Source organism: Diospyros lotus, chromosome 2, assembly GCF_014633365.1.
Source record: "Diospyros lotus cultivar Yz01 chromosome 2, ASM1463336v1, whole genome shotgun sequence".
NCBI classification, from domain to species: Eukaryota; Viridiplantae; Streptophyta; class Magnoliopsida; order Ericales; family Ebenaceae; genus Diospyros; species Diospyros lotus.
This window is the reverse complement of record NC_068339.1, coordinates 15,858,274-15,874,157: the sequence shown is the minus strand read 5'-3', so window position 1 is coordinate 15,874,157 and position 15,884 is coordinate 15,858,274. Positions and strand designations below refer to the sequence as shown.

General features: G+C 37.1%; 1 protein-coding gene across 1 annotated transcript in view; it reads right to left on the bottom strand.

Moving 5' to 3' along the window:
- The window catches only part of LOC127794579 (calcium-transporting ATPase 10, plasma membrane-type-like), a 64,182-nt gene extending 52,816 nt beyond the window's left edge, over nt 1–11,366 (bottom strand). Inside the window, exon 1 of the mRNA XM_052325801.1 lies at nt 10,846–11,366. Within this exon, the coding sequence (XP_052181761.1) occupies nt 10,846–11,016 (171 nt within the window). The 5' untranslated portion in view covers nt 11,017–11,366. The remainder of the gene's footprint in view (nt 1–10,845) is intronic.
- Between the last annotated feature and the right edge of the window lie 4,518 nt (nt 11,367–15,884).

Sequence of the window (15,884 nt, the reverse complement as noted above, 5' to 3'; positions counted from 1 at the left end):
GTTGGAGAATATCCGATGAACACACGCCATTTTGCTCTAGGGTCTAGTTTGTTCTGATGAATCTTAGGTATGTGAACAAAACATACACATCCAAACACTTTGAGAGGCAAAAGAGAATGCAACTTTAGGTTCGAGTAAAAATCGGTTAGACATTGGAATGGACTTCGATTATTAAGAACCTTGGATGGGACCCTATTAATTACATAAGTGGCTGTCAAAATAGCCTCCACCCATAGATATTTAGGAACATTGTGATAATGAAGAAGGGATCGAGTGACATTAAGGAGATGTCTCATCTTCCTTTCAGCCACTCCATTTTGTTGTGGAGTGTCTATACATGAATATTCATGGACTATCCCCGCATTTTGGATCTAGAAAACAGATATCTGTTGGTGAGACCAAGATGGCATGGTTTCAGGAGTAGGTTTTTGATATTTTCATCTTCCTTTTTCTTTTTTTTTATTCTTTATGTTGTTGTTCCTATTGTTATCGTAGCTGTGAAACAGTGAATATAGAGGGGTGTCAGAGTTTGTTATCTCATTTTTTCAAAGAGGGATGTTAACAATGAAGAGAGATTAAGAACAGGCGAATAGAGTTGCAGTTAGGATAGGGAGGATATGGCTTCAGTTTTTAAAACAAAGGTTGTTGGCTATGAATAGGATTTGAATAGGTATAGATTCAGTGGCTAAATATGGACGGACAGTTACTCTAGTACCAAATGATGTAGGGCAAGGGTAGCAATGAATCTCAAGCTCCAAAAAACACAGTTAACTGTAATGTGCCTGCTTAATCCACTATGCACGTGAATAAGAGAGGTAGTTATAGGTTGACATGCCTGTCACGACCCTAGAGTTTAGCTACGGTCTAGGAAGGAATTTGGGGAAGGAAACAAAGAAGAATTGAAGGGGAAGATAGAGCAAAATTAGGGAGAAGGTAGACAAGAGGGAGAATGGAGAGAATTGTAGAGAGAAATTAGAATTTCATTTATCATTTAAAACGTATTCCCAATCTCTTACAAGTAACCTTTATATAAGCCTTAGCTAGCTGTTAACCGATTCCTAACAGCACCCATGTGCTTCTAACAACTTATAAAATATCTTCTAACAACTATTATAAACCTATTATCATATTACCCATTTATTGCTCCTAGGGTCAGTCATGACAATTCCTCTCTCCTTGAAAGAGTTCTTGTCCTCAAGAACTTGCAACAAGCAGCCATGGCTCTTCAACCAATTCCAGTCTTCTCTATCTGTTTCATTCCTCTTTCCTTCTTTCTCCTCCTAGGCCTCTTCTTCTTTGTCCTTGGGTTTCCAAAATCCATAACTTCAATAGAAGCAACCTGATTGACCTCAATCACTTCAGGTTCAAATTTGTGAGTGCTTGATGGAATAGCAAACCGAAGCTGTAGAACGTGCTTGTCCCTAAGCAAGTCCTTCACCTGAAAGAAATTTGAAAGAGCGAAGGAAAGATGGATTCAATCTTGGATGGATCATTAGTTAACCTAATTTCTACTCGAAGGTGTGAATGTAGCTCGTTAATCTTCTTCCTTTCAACGTGACCACTCAAAGTTGTCAATTTCGGCTGCTCAAATACCCAGAAATCTAGACCCTTAATGTCCTCATATGGAGGTTCCCCAACAAACAAACCATCTACCCCTACCAATAATTCAGCCACATCTTCTTTCTATTCCTCGAAATATTCCTGAAGCTCACTCTCAACAATTTTCTCCTCCACTTCAACAACACCACCTTGTTTTTGCTCACTGGAATATTTCAGAAGCTCGCTCTCCACAGCTTCCTTCTCCAAGAATCCTCTATTACAAAAATTCAATCCTAATGATTGCTTGTTTGAATCAATCATCTTCTAGTGGGAACTTCTTGGCTGGTCATCAAAAACGTTTCTTCTTGGTTTCTCAAAGAATTCAGTGGGAAAACTGTAATGATACTTCTTGATCAGTATCCTTGCAAACTCCTGCAACTACTCTCGTATCATACAACCAAATTCCTAGCACATTTTGCTAACCCAAGGACCTAATGATTGTTCTGGTGCCTCTTGATTCAGCCCAAACTCCTCATGATTTCTGTTGAATGAAAATGCAGCATTCTTATCCTGCAGTTGAGGTTCCAATCGTATCGTGTGCGCACTACTTCCCCTGGTCTCCGATAGGGCAGTGAGCTCTCTTTGCCGGAGCTCAACGTGGACCTAGCCCTCAATAATGGGTGAACCACGGTAAAAATTATTTGCGTTCTGTTTGTGTTTTATTTCTACTTTCTTGTTCATTTGCATGCTTGAGTTATTGAAGGCACTGTGAATGTTCTTGGCTCTATTTTGGTTTCTGTTTTGAGAAGTGGCCGAGAGTTGTCTCGACCCAACAGTGGTATCAGAGCCATTTCTCTGGTATTCACGATCTAGGGTTTTCGGAGCATGTGCTATCTCCTACCTCTGAGTCATATTTTTGCTTTGCTTGTGTTGGTCTAATTCACTAGGGTTTGCTGTGAGTCTCTGTCAATCAAGGGTTTACTGTGTGAGTCTCTGTTAGCGTCTAGGGTTTTAGGGTACCTTCGTGCAAAACAAAGATGACATCAACTCGATTTGAAAGCGGTACATTTGACAAAAAAAAGTGATTTCGGTAGTTGGAAAAAGAAATGAGAGTTCTGCTCTCTCATCACAAAGTACTTATTGCACTTGAGCCCGATGACAGGAAATGGTCGGTAGATCAATTGGCTAGAACTAATGAGGTAAGGGAAAAAGCTTATAACCTTATTTTCTTACATCTTGGTGATAGTGTTATCCGTAAAGTTGATGGCATGAATACCACTATTGAATTGTGGAACAAACTTGAATCATTATATTCTGTTTTGTTTGCTCCTAATTTAGTTTATTTAAAGGGTATGTTATTCAACTTTAAAATGAATATTTCTAAATCTATGGATGAAAACATAGATGAGTTTACTAGACTTGCTTTATTGTTAAGAGGAACAGATCAAGCCCTGGGTGATACCAATGAGGCTATGATCCTTTTAAACTCATTACCTGATAAATATAATGTAGTGAAGCATGCTCTGCAATATACGGGAATTGTACCTAGCTTAGACTTGGTTATATATGGAATTAAAGCTACGGAGCTAGAGTTAAAACACATCTAAAAAACTTGCTAATAACTTATTTGTGAAAGGTAAGTTTGAAAAGAAAAACTATACAGGTAATGGAGATCAATCTGGGGTGTTTCGGAATAAGGGTAAAAACAAGGAAAAAAAGGGCAAACAAAAACCTAAGTGGAAGTGCTATCATTGTGGAAAAGAGAGACACATTAAAAAATATTGCTATGATATTTTAAAGAAAAAGAAACAAGGGGGTAATGTAACCATAGCTGCCAGTAACTCTCAACACTTTAGCTTAAGTTCTTACTGTTTCTAATGAATCTGTTATTAATGAATGGATAATGGACTATGAATGTTCATTCCACATGTGTCCTAATATCTCTTGGTTTCAAAACTTTAGTAACAAAGTATCTGGCACAATGTATATGGGGAACAACCAATCGTGTAGTGTCCAAGGAATAGGTGATATAACCTTTAAAATGCATGATAACAAAATCAAAAAGCTCACTAATGTTAGATATGTGCCTGGACTGAAACGAAATTTAACCTCTTGGTACTCTTGATGAGTTAGGCTATTCATATATTGCTGAAAATGGCTCCATGCATGTTTTTAAAAACAATGACCTAATTTTGACCGGTACTAAAAGGCATGGTTTATGGGTGTTAAATGGTTGTTCTTTGTCCCTTGTTTCTTCTACATGCATTGTTAAAACTGATAAGACAGATCTCTGGCATTTGAGACTTGGTCGCATGAGCCAGAAAGGTCTGCAGGCACTGTCAACTCAAGGTCATCTTGATTCAGTGACTGCAGATTCCCTAAACTTTTGTGAGCCTTGCACTCTAGGCAAGTAACACAAGCTGAGTTTCCATAAAGGAACTCACCTGGTGAAAGCACGCCTAGAGTACTTGCATGCAGACTTATGGGGTCCCTCTCAAACACCAACTCTTGGTGGCAACAAGTATTTCTTATCCATTGTTGATGACTTTACTAGGAAAGTGTGGGTGTTCCCTCTTAGGACTAAAGACCAAACATTAGAAAATTTTAAAATATGGAAGGCCTTAGTCGAAAATCAGACTGATAAAAAGGTTAAAACTTTGAGAACAAACAATGGATTAGAATTCAACAATAGAAATTTTGAAAAATTTTGCAACTCACAAGGAATGACTAGGCACAAAACTATTAGGAACACACCCCAATAAAACAGGGTTGCTAAAAGAATGAACAAGACTCTCCTAAAAAAGATTAGATGTTTATTGTTCACAGCCGGTATGCCTAAGCCCTTCCACTGTGTTAAATTTGATGTGCCCTGAAGAAAAATGGTTAGGCAGGAAAATAAACTTAGATCATTTAAAGGTCTTTGGGTGTCAAGCCTATGTTCACCAATCTATGGGAAAGTTAGACCCTAGGTTCTCGAAGTGTGTATTTGTAGGATACCAAGATGGAACAAAAGGCTACAGGTCATGAGATAGGAGTTTTGGAAGAGTTAAAATAATCATAAGCAGGGATGTTATATTTAATGAAGATGTTTTCCGTTGCAGATTAGAAAACTTAGAAACAAACCCTAAACCAAGTGTCCCAAAAGACTTTGTGATAATCGGTAATACCCAGTTTCAGGTGGAGCATCCAGCAGGTATGCCTGACCTGCCAACTGCCCCAATCCTTCATAATCCCCAGCCCAGATAGTGATACATCCTCTAATCATGAAAGTGATCATGAGGAGTCAACTGATATCCCTTAAGCTGAGGTGAAGCATCATGACTCTCCTCAGCAAAACTTAAGGGATTATTAGTTAGCTCGTGATAAGAGTAGGAAGACAATAAGACCTCCTACTAGGTATGCATATTCGGACCTTGTTTATTGTGCCTTAGTGGCAAGAATGGAATTGAGAGGTAGAGAGCCTTCCTGTTATGAGGAGGCTGTCAACTCTCAAGACTGCTCAAAATAGCAGTGTGCAATGGAGGAAGAAATGGCCCCTTTAATGACCAACAACACATGGGAATTGGTCCAAAGACCTCATAAACAAAAGCTGGTGAGATGCAAATGGTTGTTCAAACTTAAAGAAAATACGTTACCCACTGATCCCTTAAGATTTAAAGCTAGATTAGTAGCTAAAGGGTTTACTCAGAGGGAGGGCATAGATTATACTGAGATTTTTTCTCTTCTTGTTAAATTTAAAACCATCCGTATGATACTTGCCATAGTTGTTCAATATGACCAAGAATTAGAACAACTTGATGTTAAGACTATCTTCTTGCACGGTGACTTATATGAACTCATTTATATGAAACAGTCTGTTGGTTATGTTAACAAACTCCATCCTGATTACGTTTGTTTATTAAAAAAGTCTTTGTATGGTCTAAAGCAATCCCCAAGACAATGGTACAAGAAATTTGATAATTTTATAATTGGGATAGGCTTTGTTAGGAGTGAATATGACAACTGCCTTTACTTTATTCTCTCAGAAATTCCTATTTATTTGTTGTTGTATGTTGATGACATTTTGTTGATTAGCAAATCTAAGTCAAAAATAAGTGAATTAAAATCAATGTTGAACACAAACTTTAATATGAAAGACTTAAGTTCTGCTAGGAAAGTTTTAGGGCTGGTAATTAAAAGAAATAGAAGTAAAAACTGTTTAAAAATTCAACAGCGTGACTATTTGCTAAAGGATGTACAAAAATTTGGTATGTCAAGTTGTAAACTAGTAAATACACCCTTGGCTGGTCACTTTACCTTGTCTAAATCTTGTCACGACCCTATGATTTAACTAGGGTCTAGGAAGGAATTAGGAAAGATTTGGGAGGGAAACGGAGGAGAATTGGAGGGGAGATATAGAGCAGAAATCAAGAGAAATGAGAGAGAACTAGGAATAATGACAGGGAGAAAATATGGAGGGAAAATATGAATTCACTATATTGTTTCAGCATGCCTTTCTCTACATACTTGAGCTTATTTATAAGGCTATATAACTTAAAGAAACATCTAGAATAACAGCCCCATGTGCTGTAACAGAATAACAGAAATAGCTCCTAACAACAAAGGAAACTAATCACATTAGGGCCCTTCTAACTACCCTTGGGTCATGACAATCTCCTCTCCTTGAAGGGTTTCTTGTCCCCAAGAAACTTAATACCGTTGAGTCATTCTTATTCATCCAATCCCAGCTTTCTCTATTAGTTTAATGCTTCTTTCCTTCTTTATCCTTCTAGGCTTTTTCCTCTTCTCTTTTCTCTCAAAAGTAATAGCATTATGACTTGTTGCAACACCATCTTCAACAATCCCCCTCTTCCTTATTGCCATTAAAATGGTTCCGTAGGAACTGTCAGTCCTACCATTCTATTCTTTTCAATCATGGGAAGAATTTCAACCCTCTCTACAGGCAAAAATCTATGCATTACCTCCAACTCTTCTGGTTGCAATGTTACCGTTGTCTTATCTTGTGTGCCCAGTGCCATCCCTTGTTCCTTCTCCTCAAGTACTTGGTGAAAAGGCTTTTTTGGCTCCTTCTTCTGCTGCTTCCAGAGATCAATATCATCAAGTGTCTCAGCACTAGTAAGAGTGCTTGAGAGGCTGCCAACTGATTGAGTGCCATCCTCCACTTCCTCCTCCCCAATTTCTTCTTCCATGTACTCCTCCACTCTCTCCACAGCCAAGACCAAGAGAACAGTATATTTAGATCCGTCCATATTTTCAGTAGGAGCCTCCTCAAGTGGAGAGACTTTTATTTGTTGGTGGCTGGAGCACACCAAGGACTCACTTTCAGCAGGGCTATCCTCCTTCCTTGCAACTATCATTCTCATTCTTAGTATGTCATCAGCCTCATACTCCTCCTGAGCTGCATGAACAACACCTTCCCCTTCCATAGCTACTCCATCTACACCCTGCACTACTTGATGAGCAACCTTAGGAACTCCTATGACAGCATTAGTTTTGGGCCTTTCTCCAAACCGAGTACACAAGGCATTTACAAACTATGGCCAGCTCCATTCTACCTTTCCCCAACTCTGATTCTGGAACCAAACGTCTGCAACACCATCCAAATAAACTGTAGCAATTTTCACTTTCTCCCCTTCAGCTACTCAGAATTGGTAGAACGCTCGTTCACACTGCCTGATCCACCAATTAGGCCTACCTCTTTCAAATGCGGGAATGTCCATCCGCAAGCCTGGGGGTGTGGAGTGAGTTTCCCCAACTCTTCGTCCCAAGTTTTCCTCCTTTGCATCATCCATTCCTAATCTTAGGGACACATCAGCCTTAGGAATTCCTCCAATCTGTCGGCTGCTTTTAATATAACATTTAGGCTGTAGCGCATGCTTTTCGTTGCAACTCTCATCTCCAATCTAACTTAGGTAGGCAGAATATTCTTTTGAAAAACATTCAGCTGGAATACTAACCTGGAATTTGTATGAAAATAGGATCAAAAAATCATCCAGCTGTCTACTAAGGTCCTTGATTCCTTTTCTTGTTGCAACAGTTGTAGCACATAGTCCTTCGACCATCTCCTCAGTTGAATTCCTTAAAAATTCACCACTACAACAGCCTATTGATCAGCTTCCAATGACCACCTCGGAAACTTATTCTGATACTCAAATTCTGCAACCTTAGATTCACACAAGGCTAGGTCCAAATCAGTCTTTAGTTGCTGCTGATGGCCTCCAAATCAATTACCCTTCAAACAATCTGCTGGCTCTAGATAATTTCAGAAGATAACCTGTTCTAATCATCTTTGGAAATCTATCTGCAACTTCTGAAACCCACACTTCTGTTGCGCAACTCTAAAACCACAACTTCTGTTGTGCAATTACTTCCGAAGCTTGATTGAATCTGTTGGGCCTCCAAATTCACCGGAATTCAATCATTGAAATAGCTTTGATAAATCGCCAAGACCTACTGAATCGCCGCTTGCGGAATTAACTTCTGAACCGTTTCCGATCGTGCCTTCCTTCCCACCTCGGCCACATGCAGTGACCCAAACCGGTTCCGAGAGTCGCTCGCCTCACGTTGCCTGTAATTTCGACCCTCATTGATCTGCCAAGGACCATCGGATTTGAATTCGCCTCTACTCCACTTCCTGAATCGCGTCTTCCTTCTCACCCAATCACCACCAACTTCACCTTCAAAACTCAAGTCGAGTCAAATTACAAAATTGGCATCTCCTACAATTTGCCAAAAATCGTTGGCACTGAATCACCTTGGCTAACTGCTATGCCTTCCTTGATCAAACAATACTTCCTGGATTTCTCAAATCAAAAGCCAATCCTTCGTCGAAATCATTGGATTGAATGCGCCTGAATTTTGTCCGCTCTACCTGAACCTCCACCTTCTAAAATTGATCAACTCAATTGTTCGATCATTTCTACCACCACTTCCGGAAACGCGTACTTCACTCGGTCAATGCCGTAATCTATCGCCTTCAAATTTTCGAACTCAAATTACAGCCAATGAATCGATCAAAATTCACTTGAAATTTGGAATCATCTTGGTTCCGCTCGGACTATGATCAAATGTTGCATGCGTTATTTCAACTAACAGCAGAGGAACGACCTCCTCTTGCTATGATTCAATCGGTCATGTGTCGACCTTGATCACCTCCGTTGTGGCTTCCTAAGCACTGGAAATCGCCTGGTTTGTCAAAATGTGCTTCCAATGACCAACTTACAATGATCGAACTACTGGTTTTGTCGAAATCTCAGCCGAGAATCATCAGCTTTGATACCAAATGTCACGACCCTAGGATTTAGTTAGGGTCTAGGAAGGAATTAGGAAGGATTTGGGAGGGAAACGAAGGAGAATTGGAGGGAGATATAGAGCAGAAATCAAGAGAAATGAGAGAGAACTAGAAAGAATGAGAGGGAGAAATTATGGAGGGAAAATATAAATTCACTATATTGTTTTAGCATGCCTTTCTCTACATACTTGAGCCTATTTATAGGCTATACAATTGAAAGAAACATCTAGAATAACAACCCCATGTGCTGTAACAAAATAACAGAAATAGCTCCTAACAAACAAAGGAAACTAATTACATTAGGGCCCTTCTAACTACCCTTGGGTCATGACAAATCTCAATGCCCATCATCAGATTCTGAAAAACTAAAAATGGAAACAATTTCTTATGCTAATGTAATTGGGACCATCATGTATTCTATGATTAATACCAAGCCAGACCTTGCTTTTTCAATCTCTTTGCTTAGCAGATTTATGTCTAACCCTGGGAAACATCATTGGGAAGCCTTAAAATTTTTGTTAAGATATATCAATGGCTATTTAAATGTTGGTTTAAATTACATGAAAAGATCTGATGCACTTGATCTGGTGGGATATGTAGATTATGATTTTGCAGGAGACAGAGACTCAAGAAAATCCATTATTGCCTATTTCCATACCCTAAGTGATAATTGTATCAACTAGAAGTCACAATTGCAGCCTTTGGTTGCACTGTCTTCCACTGAGGCTGAGTATGTAACTGTGATAGATGCATTCAAGGAAGCCATCTGGCTTCAAGGTCTCTTGAAAGAAGTTCAAATGCTACAAGGTAAGGTTGTGGTTTTTTTTCTAATAGTCAAAGTGCTATTCACTTGTGTAAAAATCCTATATATCATGAAAGAACAAAACATGTAGATGTTAAATACCACTATGTAAGGGACCAAGTGGCCAAAGGAAGTGTAAATATTCAAAAGGTCCCTATAGAAAACAACCCATCAGATATGGGAACAAAAATTGTGACTGTAGCCAAGTTCAAACATCGTTTGGGCTTGCTGCATGTCAAAGTTGGTTGAAGGAACAACCAACATGAGTAATGATGGCAAAGATTGTAGCATGCTACATTGTTGTTGGAGATTTGTCCTTGGATGGTTGAAGCTTCAAGGTGGAGATTGTTGTATTTAAATGAAGCTTCAACGGCACCACTTTAATAGAGGGCATGAGGGTCTTTTGGCAACCATCATTGCCTGCCCAAAACAGCAACGTTTTGGGCCCATGAGTTGGACGGCCAAAACGGTAATCACCCTTCCGTTTCATGAAGGCGTGCCTTCTCTTGTCGTTTTGTCTGCTTCTTCCCCGATCGTCGATGCTACCTTTATACGATACAATCCTCACCGCTCATTTCCTCTTTATATCTTCTACAGTAGCCTCGAGATAAGCAACGTACAGCCTTTGATCTTATTGCCTCTGTTAGGGTTCGTTTCATTCTCTGTGTTTTTTCTTTTCTCTCTATATAGTTGTGATACGAATGTTTCTCTCTAGGGTTTGTGCCTCTAATATGTAGATTTGTGGTTACGGGATCGATTTGATTATAGAGTTGTTTTGTACAGTGAGATTTAGAGAGTGAGGTTTTGTATATTGAGGCTATAATCAATATTTCCAATAGTGCAGTGAACTCTCTTTACCAGAGCTCAACGTAGACGTAACACTCATTAACGGGTGAATCACGGTAAAAATTGTTTGCATTCTGTTTGTGTTTTATTTCTGCTTTCTTGTTCATTTGCATGCTTAAGTTATTGAAGGCACTGTGAATGTTCTTGGCTCTATTTTGGTTTCTGTTTTGAAAAGTGGCCGAGAGTTGTCTCGACCCAACAGTCTGAATGCTGAAACATTTTTTGGTTGGATTAATAACCCAACAATGAAACAGTCCTACACCAAATCATCAGATTCAAATTGATAACCATGATTCTGCGGGAAGCCACAGGAAGTAAACAAATCATAAATGTAAATACACAGACGGGTGAAGAAGAGGGGCATTACCCGCCATCTGCGGAGGCGATCGATTGAAGCATCTTTGGTCCTGGAGATATCGAAAGGGTTGGAAGATGCCTCCCCCTCTGACACGCCGGGCATGTTATTGCCGAATTCCACATCGTTCCGGTGCCGGCGGTACGGCGAACCCTTGAATCTATCGTTATTGACGTCGTCCATTTCCGGTCTCGGAAGCTGTCGCAGGAGAGATGACACCGTACACCGATCAATCTCTGTTCATACGTCGCATATATATTTACTCGACAAAATCCCCAACACTTGAATAAAAATCACAACCCACAGACACAATTTTTTTTTTTTGCGTCAACACCCATCTTTCTCCTCTACCAAACAATGCAACGCATCACAGAGCGTAACCTAGGGATTACAAAACACAAACCCACCAAAACCCGACCCAGGATACACAAAAACTCATATATACGGCCACAAAAACAGAAACAGAGTAGACGCACACACGGAAAGATAAAGTGAGAGAGAGAGAGAGAGAGAGAGAAGGAAACGCGGTTTCGGGGGTTACCTGAGAAACACGGTCGGCAAGCGTTCGCCTTCTGTTACTTCGTCGGTGTCTAGGAAGATGCTAGGAAGTTTCGTGGGAGTCTTGTTTCAAAATATAAGCAGAGTCTGTTTCAAATATAAGTTACGGCGCAAATTAGGTTAATTAATTACAAATACATCACAATTAAAGTAATTTTTATATATATATTTTTTATTATGAGTCAGGTGTCTTGATATCGTCCCTCTAATCTCGAAGAAGATTAGTCTTTTCCTAATTCGATTTTAAGATAAATCAGATACGATAATAAGTTTATAGATACGTAATTAATTTTTATTAAATAAAATATTTTATTTTCAGAATTAATAACTTGTGCCATGGTTGGACTCATATTTTCGTTTTTGAGGAGTGTGAAGATAAAGAAATGTGTTGTGACTTGTGAGGGCAGGTGTGCGCCTCCCTGGGAACAGATGTCCCACATGCATGCAGCACCCATCTTCCCCAATATTCGAGAGATTTCGAAATATAATTCCTCAATTAATCTCCTCACTAATCCACCCAGTATAATAAACGGTATAATCTAAACAATCATATCCCAAAATGGTATAAAAATGATTTTATTAATTGATAATAAATATATAATGTTTTAAACTATTTAATTAATGAATAATTTTTTTAAAAAATTAAAAATAAATTGTAATAAATACATATTATTTAGAAACAATATAAGTGACACTGTATCATATCATGTGTTTAATTAATAAAAATATCACTCTTATGCATCCAAAAAATACTTCCCTTTTTATATAACTTACCAAAAAAATATTAAAAATGTCGCAACCCTTGTTAAAATTTGAAGCGGAGGAGTCCTCGGCAAAAATCACGCACTCCATTCCAATTGACAGCTAAAAATCATTTAATTCGTTGGACTTTTTAGGTTCTCTAGTCTTGGTTGATATTTAAATATATGAAATTATTTAAATCTTTAATTCTTTATACAAAATTAAAATTGTTCGACTAAACCCAATGTAAATATGAACTCAAAGTAAAGGAGGGTCTTCTGCAAGCCAGTCATCACTGTATGTATCTTTTAGGGTTTGTTTGGTTGATTTTTACGATTTGTTTTTGAATTTGAATTTGAATTTGAATTGTGCCGCTTTTTAGGTTATTTTTCACCAATTTTTATTTAAAAGAATTGACTGTAAAAGAAAACCCCAAACTTCGTTGGAAGGCGAGTATTTATGGGGAAAGAGTAATAAAGATACACAATGCAATTCAAATTCAAATCTATATATTGAAGGAGTCCATACGTTTTTATTTTTTAATGATGAAAATAAATTTTAATTAGGAAAGAATAATATTATTCATTTTTGGTAAAAATAGACCGTGGTGATGTATAAGTTCATGTAAAAATATTTAGTAAAGCAAATGAAAGAATGCTTAATAAATTTTATTTTTTATATTATTTAAATAAATATGTAATATCAATCAAATACTTTTATATTGATTGTCACGACATCATTGTTTATATCTAATGGAGATGATGAACATTACTGACAAAAAGAAGCTCTAGCTCCCATGAGGGGATGTGTTGTGCTGTGTGGAAATGAATGAGAATGAAAAATGGATCTCATTTGATGATGCATGATATTCAAACTGAATATCATTATTGTCTCGTGATTGAACTTAAAAAATGATTTTCATTCATCAAAAACATGAACATTTACAGTTTAAAGACGACAAGTAAGTAAATACCTGGAGTGAGTAGTAGTGTTGCATATATGAGATAGATGATGGATGATTATGTCGGTAGACTGATCATCAGCAAATCCCGGTGAGCCAGCCTGCAAATCAAAATCATTTGAAACGAAAGGAGCAACAATACGTACACGTAAGGTGGCTAAATAACGAAACTTTTTCTCTGGAAAAGCCTTAATTCAGTTGAAAGCAAGGAATATATGTTAAAAACAGAGTTCCCCCCTGTACATGCTTTACAACTGCCAAATTCCTGACTGCAATGCCTTGCTGAACGTTTTTCCTTCATTTCTCTTATTGTCATACAGAGCACCGACGATATAGACTGCCAGCACTACCACGCATAACACGTAATGCGATCTAGCCTAAACGCAAAAAACACGTTTGTACCTGTCTATAGAATTTTTTTTTGGGTATCATAAAATTATGTTAATAAATATTATTTATTTGGTATCTTATTTAAAGAATAAAAATAAAATTTTATTATCATTATTTGAACTCATACTTTCTAAATAGTAGTTAATTTTTCCATCACTTTACACGAGTATACCAACAATTACTTTATTTTTTTAAAAATACATTAAATAATAAAATATAATTATTAAAAGCCACACAATAAACTTTAATTTAATTTTTTCCTTATAAACACGTGACGTATCACGTCATATGCAAAAATCCATTAAAAGAAGTAAAATATTTAAAATAATTTTTTTAAATGTGTAAATTTCCGCAAGCCAGTCATCACTGTATGTATCTTTTAGGGTTTGTTTGTTTGATTTTTACGATTTGTTTTTGAATTTGAATTTGAATTTGAATTGTGCCACTTTTTAGGTTATTTTTCACCAATTTTTATTTAAAAGAATTTACTGTAAAAGAAAACACTAAACTTCATTGGAAGGAATCCATACGTTTCTTATTTTTTAATGATGAAAATAAATTTTAATTCTAAATTAATTAGAAAAGAATAATATTATTCATTTTTAGTAAAAATGAACCGTAGTGATTAGGGGTGGGGCACAGTGCAATCTGCCCGATTTTTTACCAAAAAAATGCACCAAATCGCATATACGATTTGCACCTATAATTAGACCGAACGGTCTGATTTGGTACGGACAAACCACACCGAACATCACCGCATAATGCGATGCGATTTTTATGGTTTGCTAAAACCTAGTGTTTGGTGCGGTTTAGGTGCGGTTTGGTTTGATTTGGTGTGATTTTTGGTTCCAAAATAATAACAAAAAGTTATCTAAAATGGAACTACTACAAATCTGCTACAAAAAATGATCTAATTATTTTTTATTTTTTATTTATTTTAATTACTAATATAGTTGGGCGGTTCGATTTGGAACCAAACCGCATAAATCGCAGTTCGGGTATTTTTCAAACCGCATCAGATCGCTTTTTTGGAAAAACTGTGTGGTTCAGCGTAGGCAATTTTCGCGACCCACTGATTTTTTTGAACACCCCTAGTGGTGATGTATCAGTTCATGTAAAAGTATTCAGTAAGGGAGATAAAAGAACGCCTAACAAAATTTATTTTTTATATTATTTAAATAAATGTGTAATGCTAACCAAATATTTTTACATTTGTTTATATCTAATGGAGATGGAAGAACATTACTCATGAGGAAATGCTGTAGCTCCCATACAAAACACACAAGTGAGGGCGTGTTGTGCAGGGTGGAAATGAATGGGAATGAAAAATGGATCTCATTTGATGATGCATGATATTCAAACTGAATATCATTATTGTCTCGTGACTGAACTTAAAAAATGATTTTCATTCACCGAAAACATGCACATTTACAGTTTAAAGACGACAAGTAAATAAATACCTGGAGTAAGTAGTAGTGCTGCACAGATGAGATGAGATAGATGATGGATGATTATGTCGGCAGACCGATGATCAGCAAATCCTAGTGAGCCAGCCTGCAAATCAAAATCATTTGAAATGAGAGGAGCAACAATACAATACAGGTAACGTAGCTAATTAACAAAAACTTTTTCTCTCGAAAGGTCTTAATTCTGTCGAAAGCAAGGAATATATGTTAAAAAAAAGAGTTCCCTCCGAACATGCTCTCCAATGGTATGTATGGTGTGCCATACCATACCTTTCTCATTAGTCTATCTACCTTTGCCTTTTAGCCCTTGTCTTGGAACGGCAATTCCATTTGGCCAAGTCTCACCTGTAATTGCCAAATTCCTCACTACGATGCCTTGCTTCAACGTCTTTCCTTGATTGCTCTTGCCTTGCTTCTTCCACATTGGTCCTTTATTTCTTTGTCAACCCTTTTATTGTCAGAGACCACCGACAACCGACTTCGAGTAGTACCATGCATAACACACGTAGCCCAACCGACGCAAAAACGTGTACCTGTCTACACCAATTTTTTTTTTTTTGTTATAAAATTATGTTAATAAAATATTATTTATTTACTTATCTTATTTAAAAAAATAAAAATAAAAATTATATTATCATTATTTGAACTCATAGTATCTAAATAGTAGTTAATTTTTCTACGCCTTTTATGATTATACCAAAAATAATTTTATTTAAATTTTTCTTAAATAAATTAAATAACAAAATGTAATTATTAAATCTCATTCAATAAACTTTAATTTAACTTTTTTCCCTATACACATGTGTGACACATGTGTCACGTCATATGCAAAAATCCATTAAAAGACCTAAAATAATTCAAAATATTTTTTTTAACTGTGTAAATTTCCTCGTACACGAATGGGAGTCCCGCACAATACGCAAACTAGATAACTG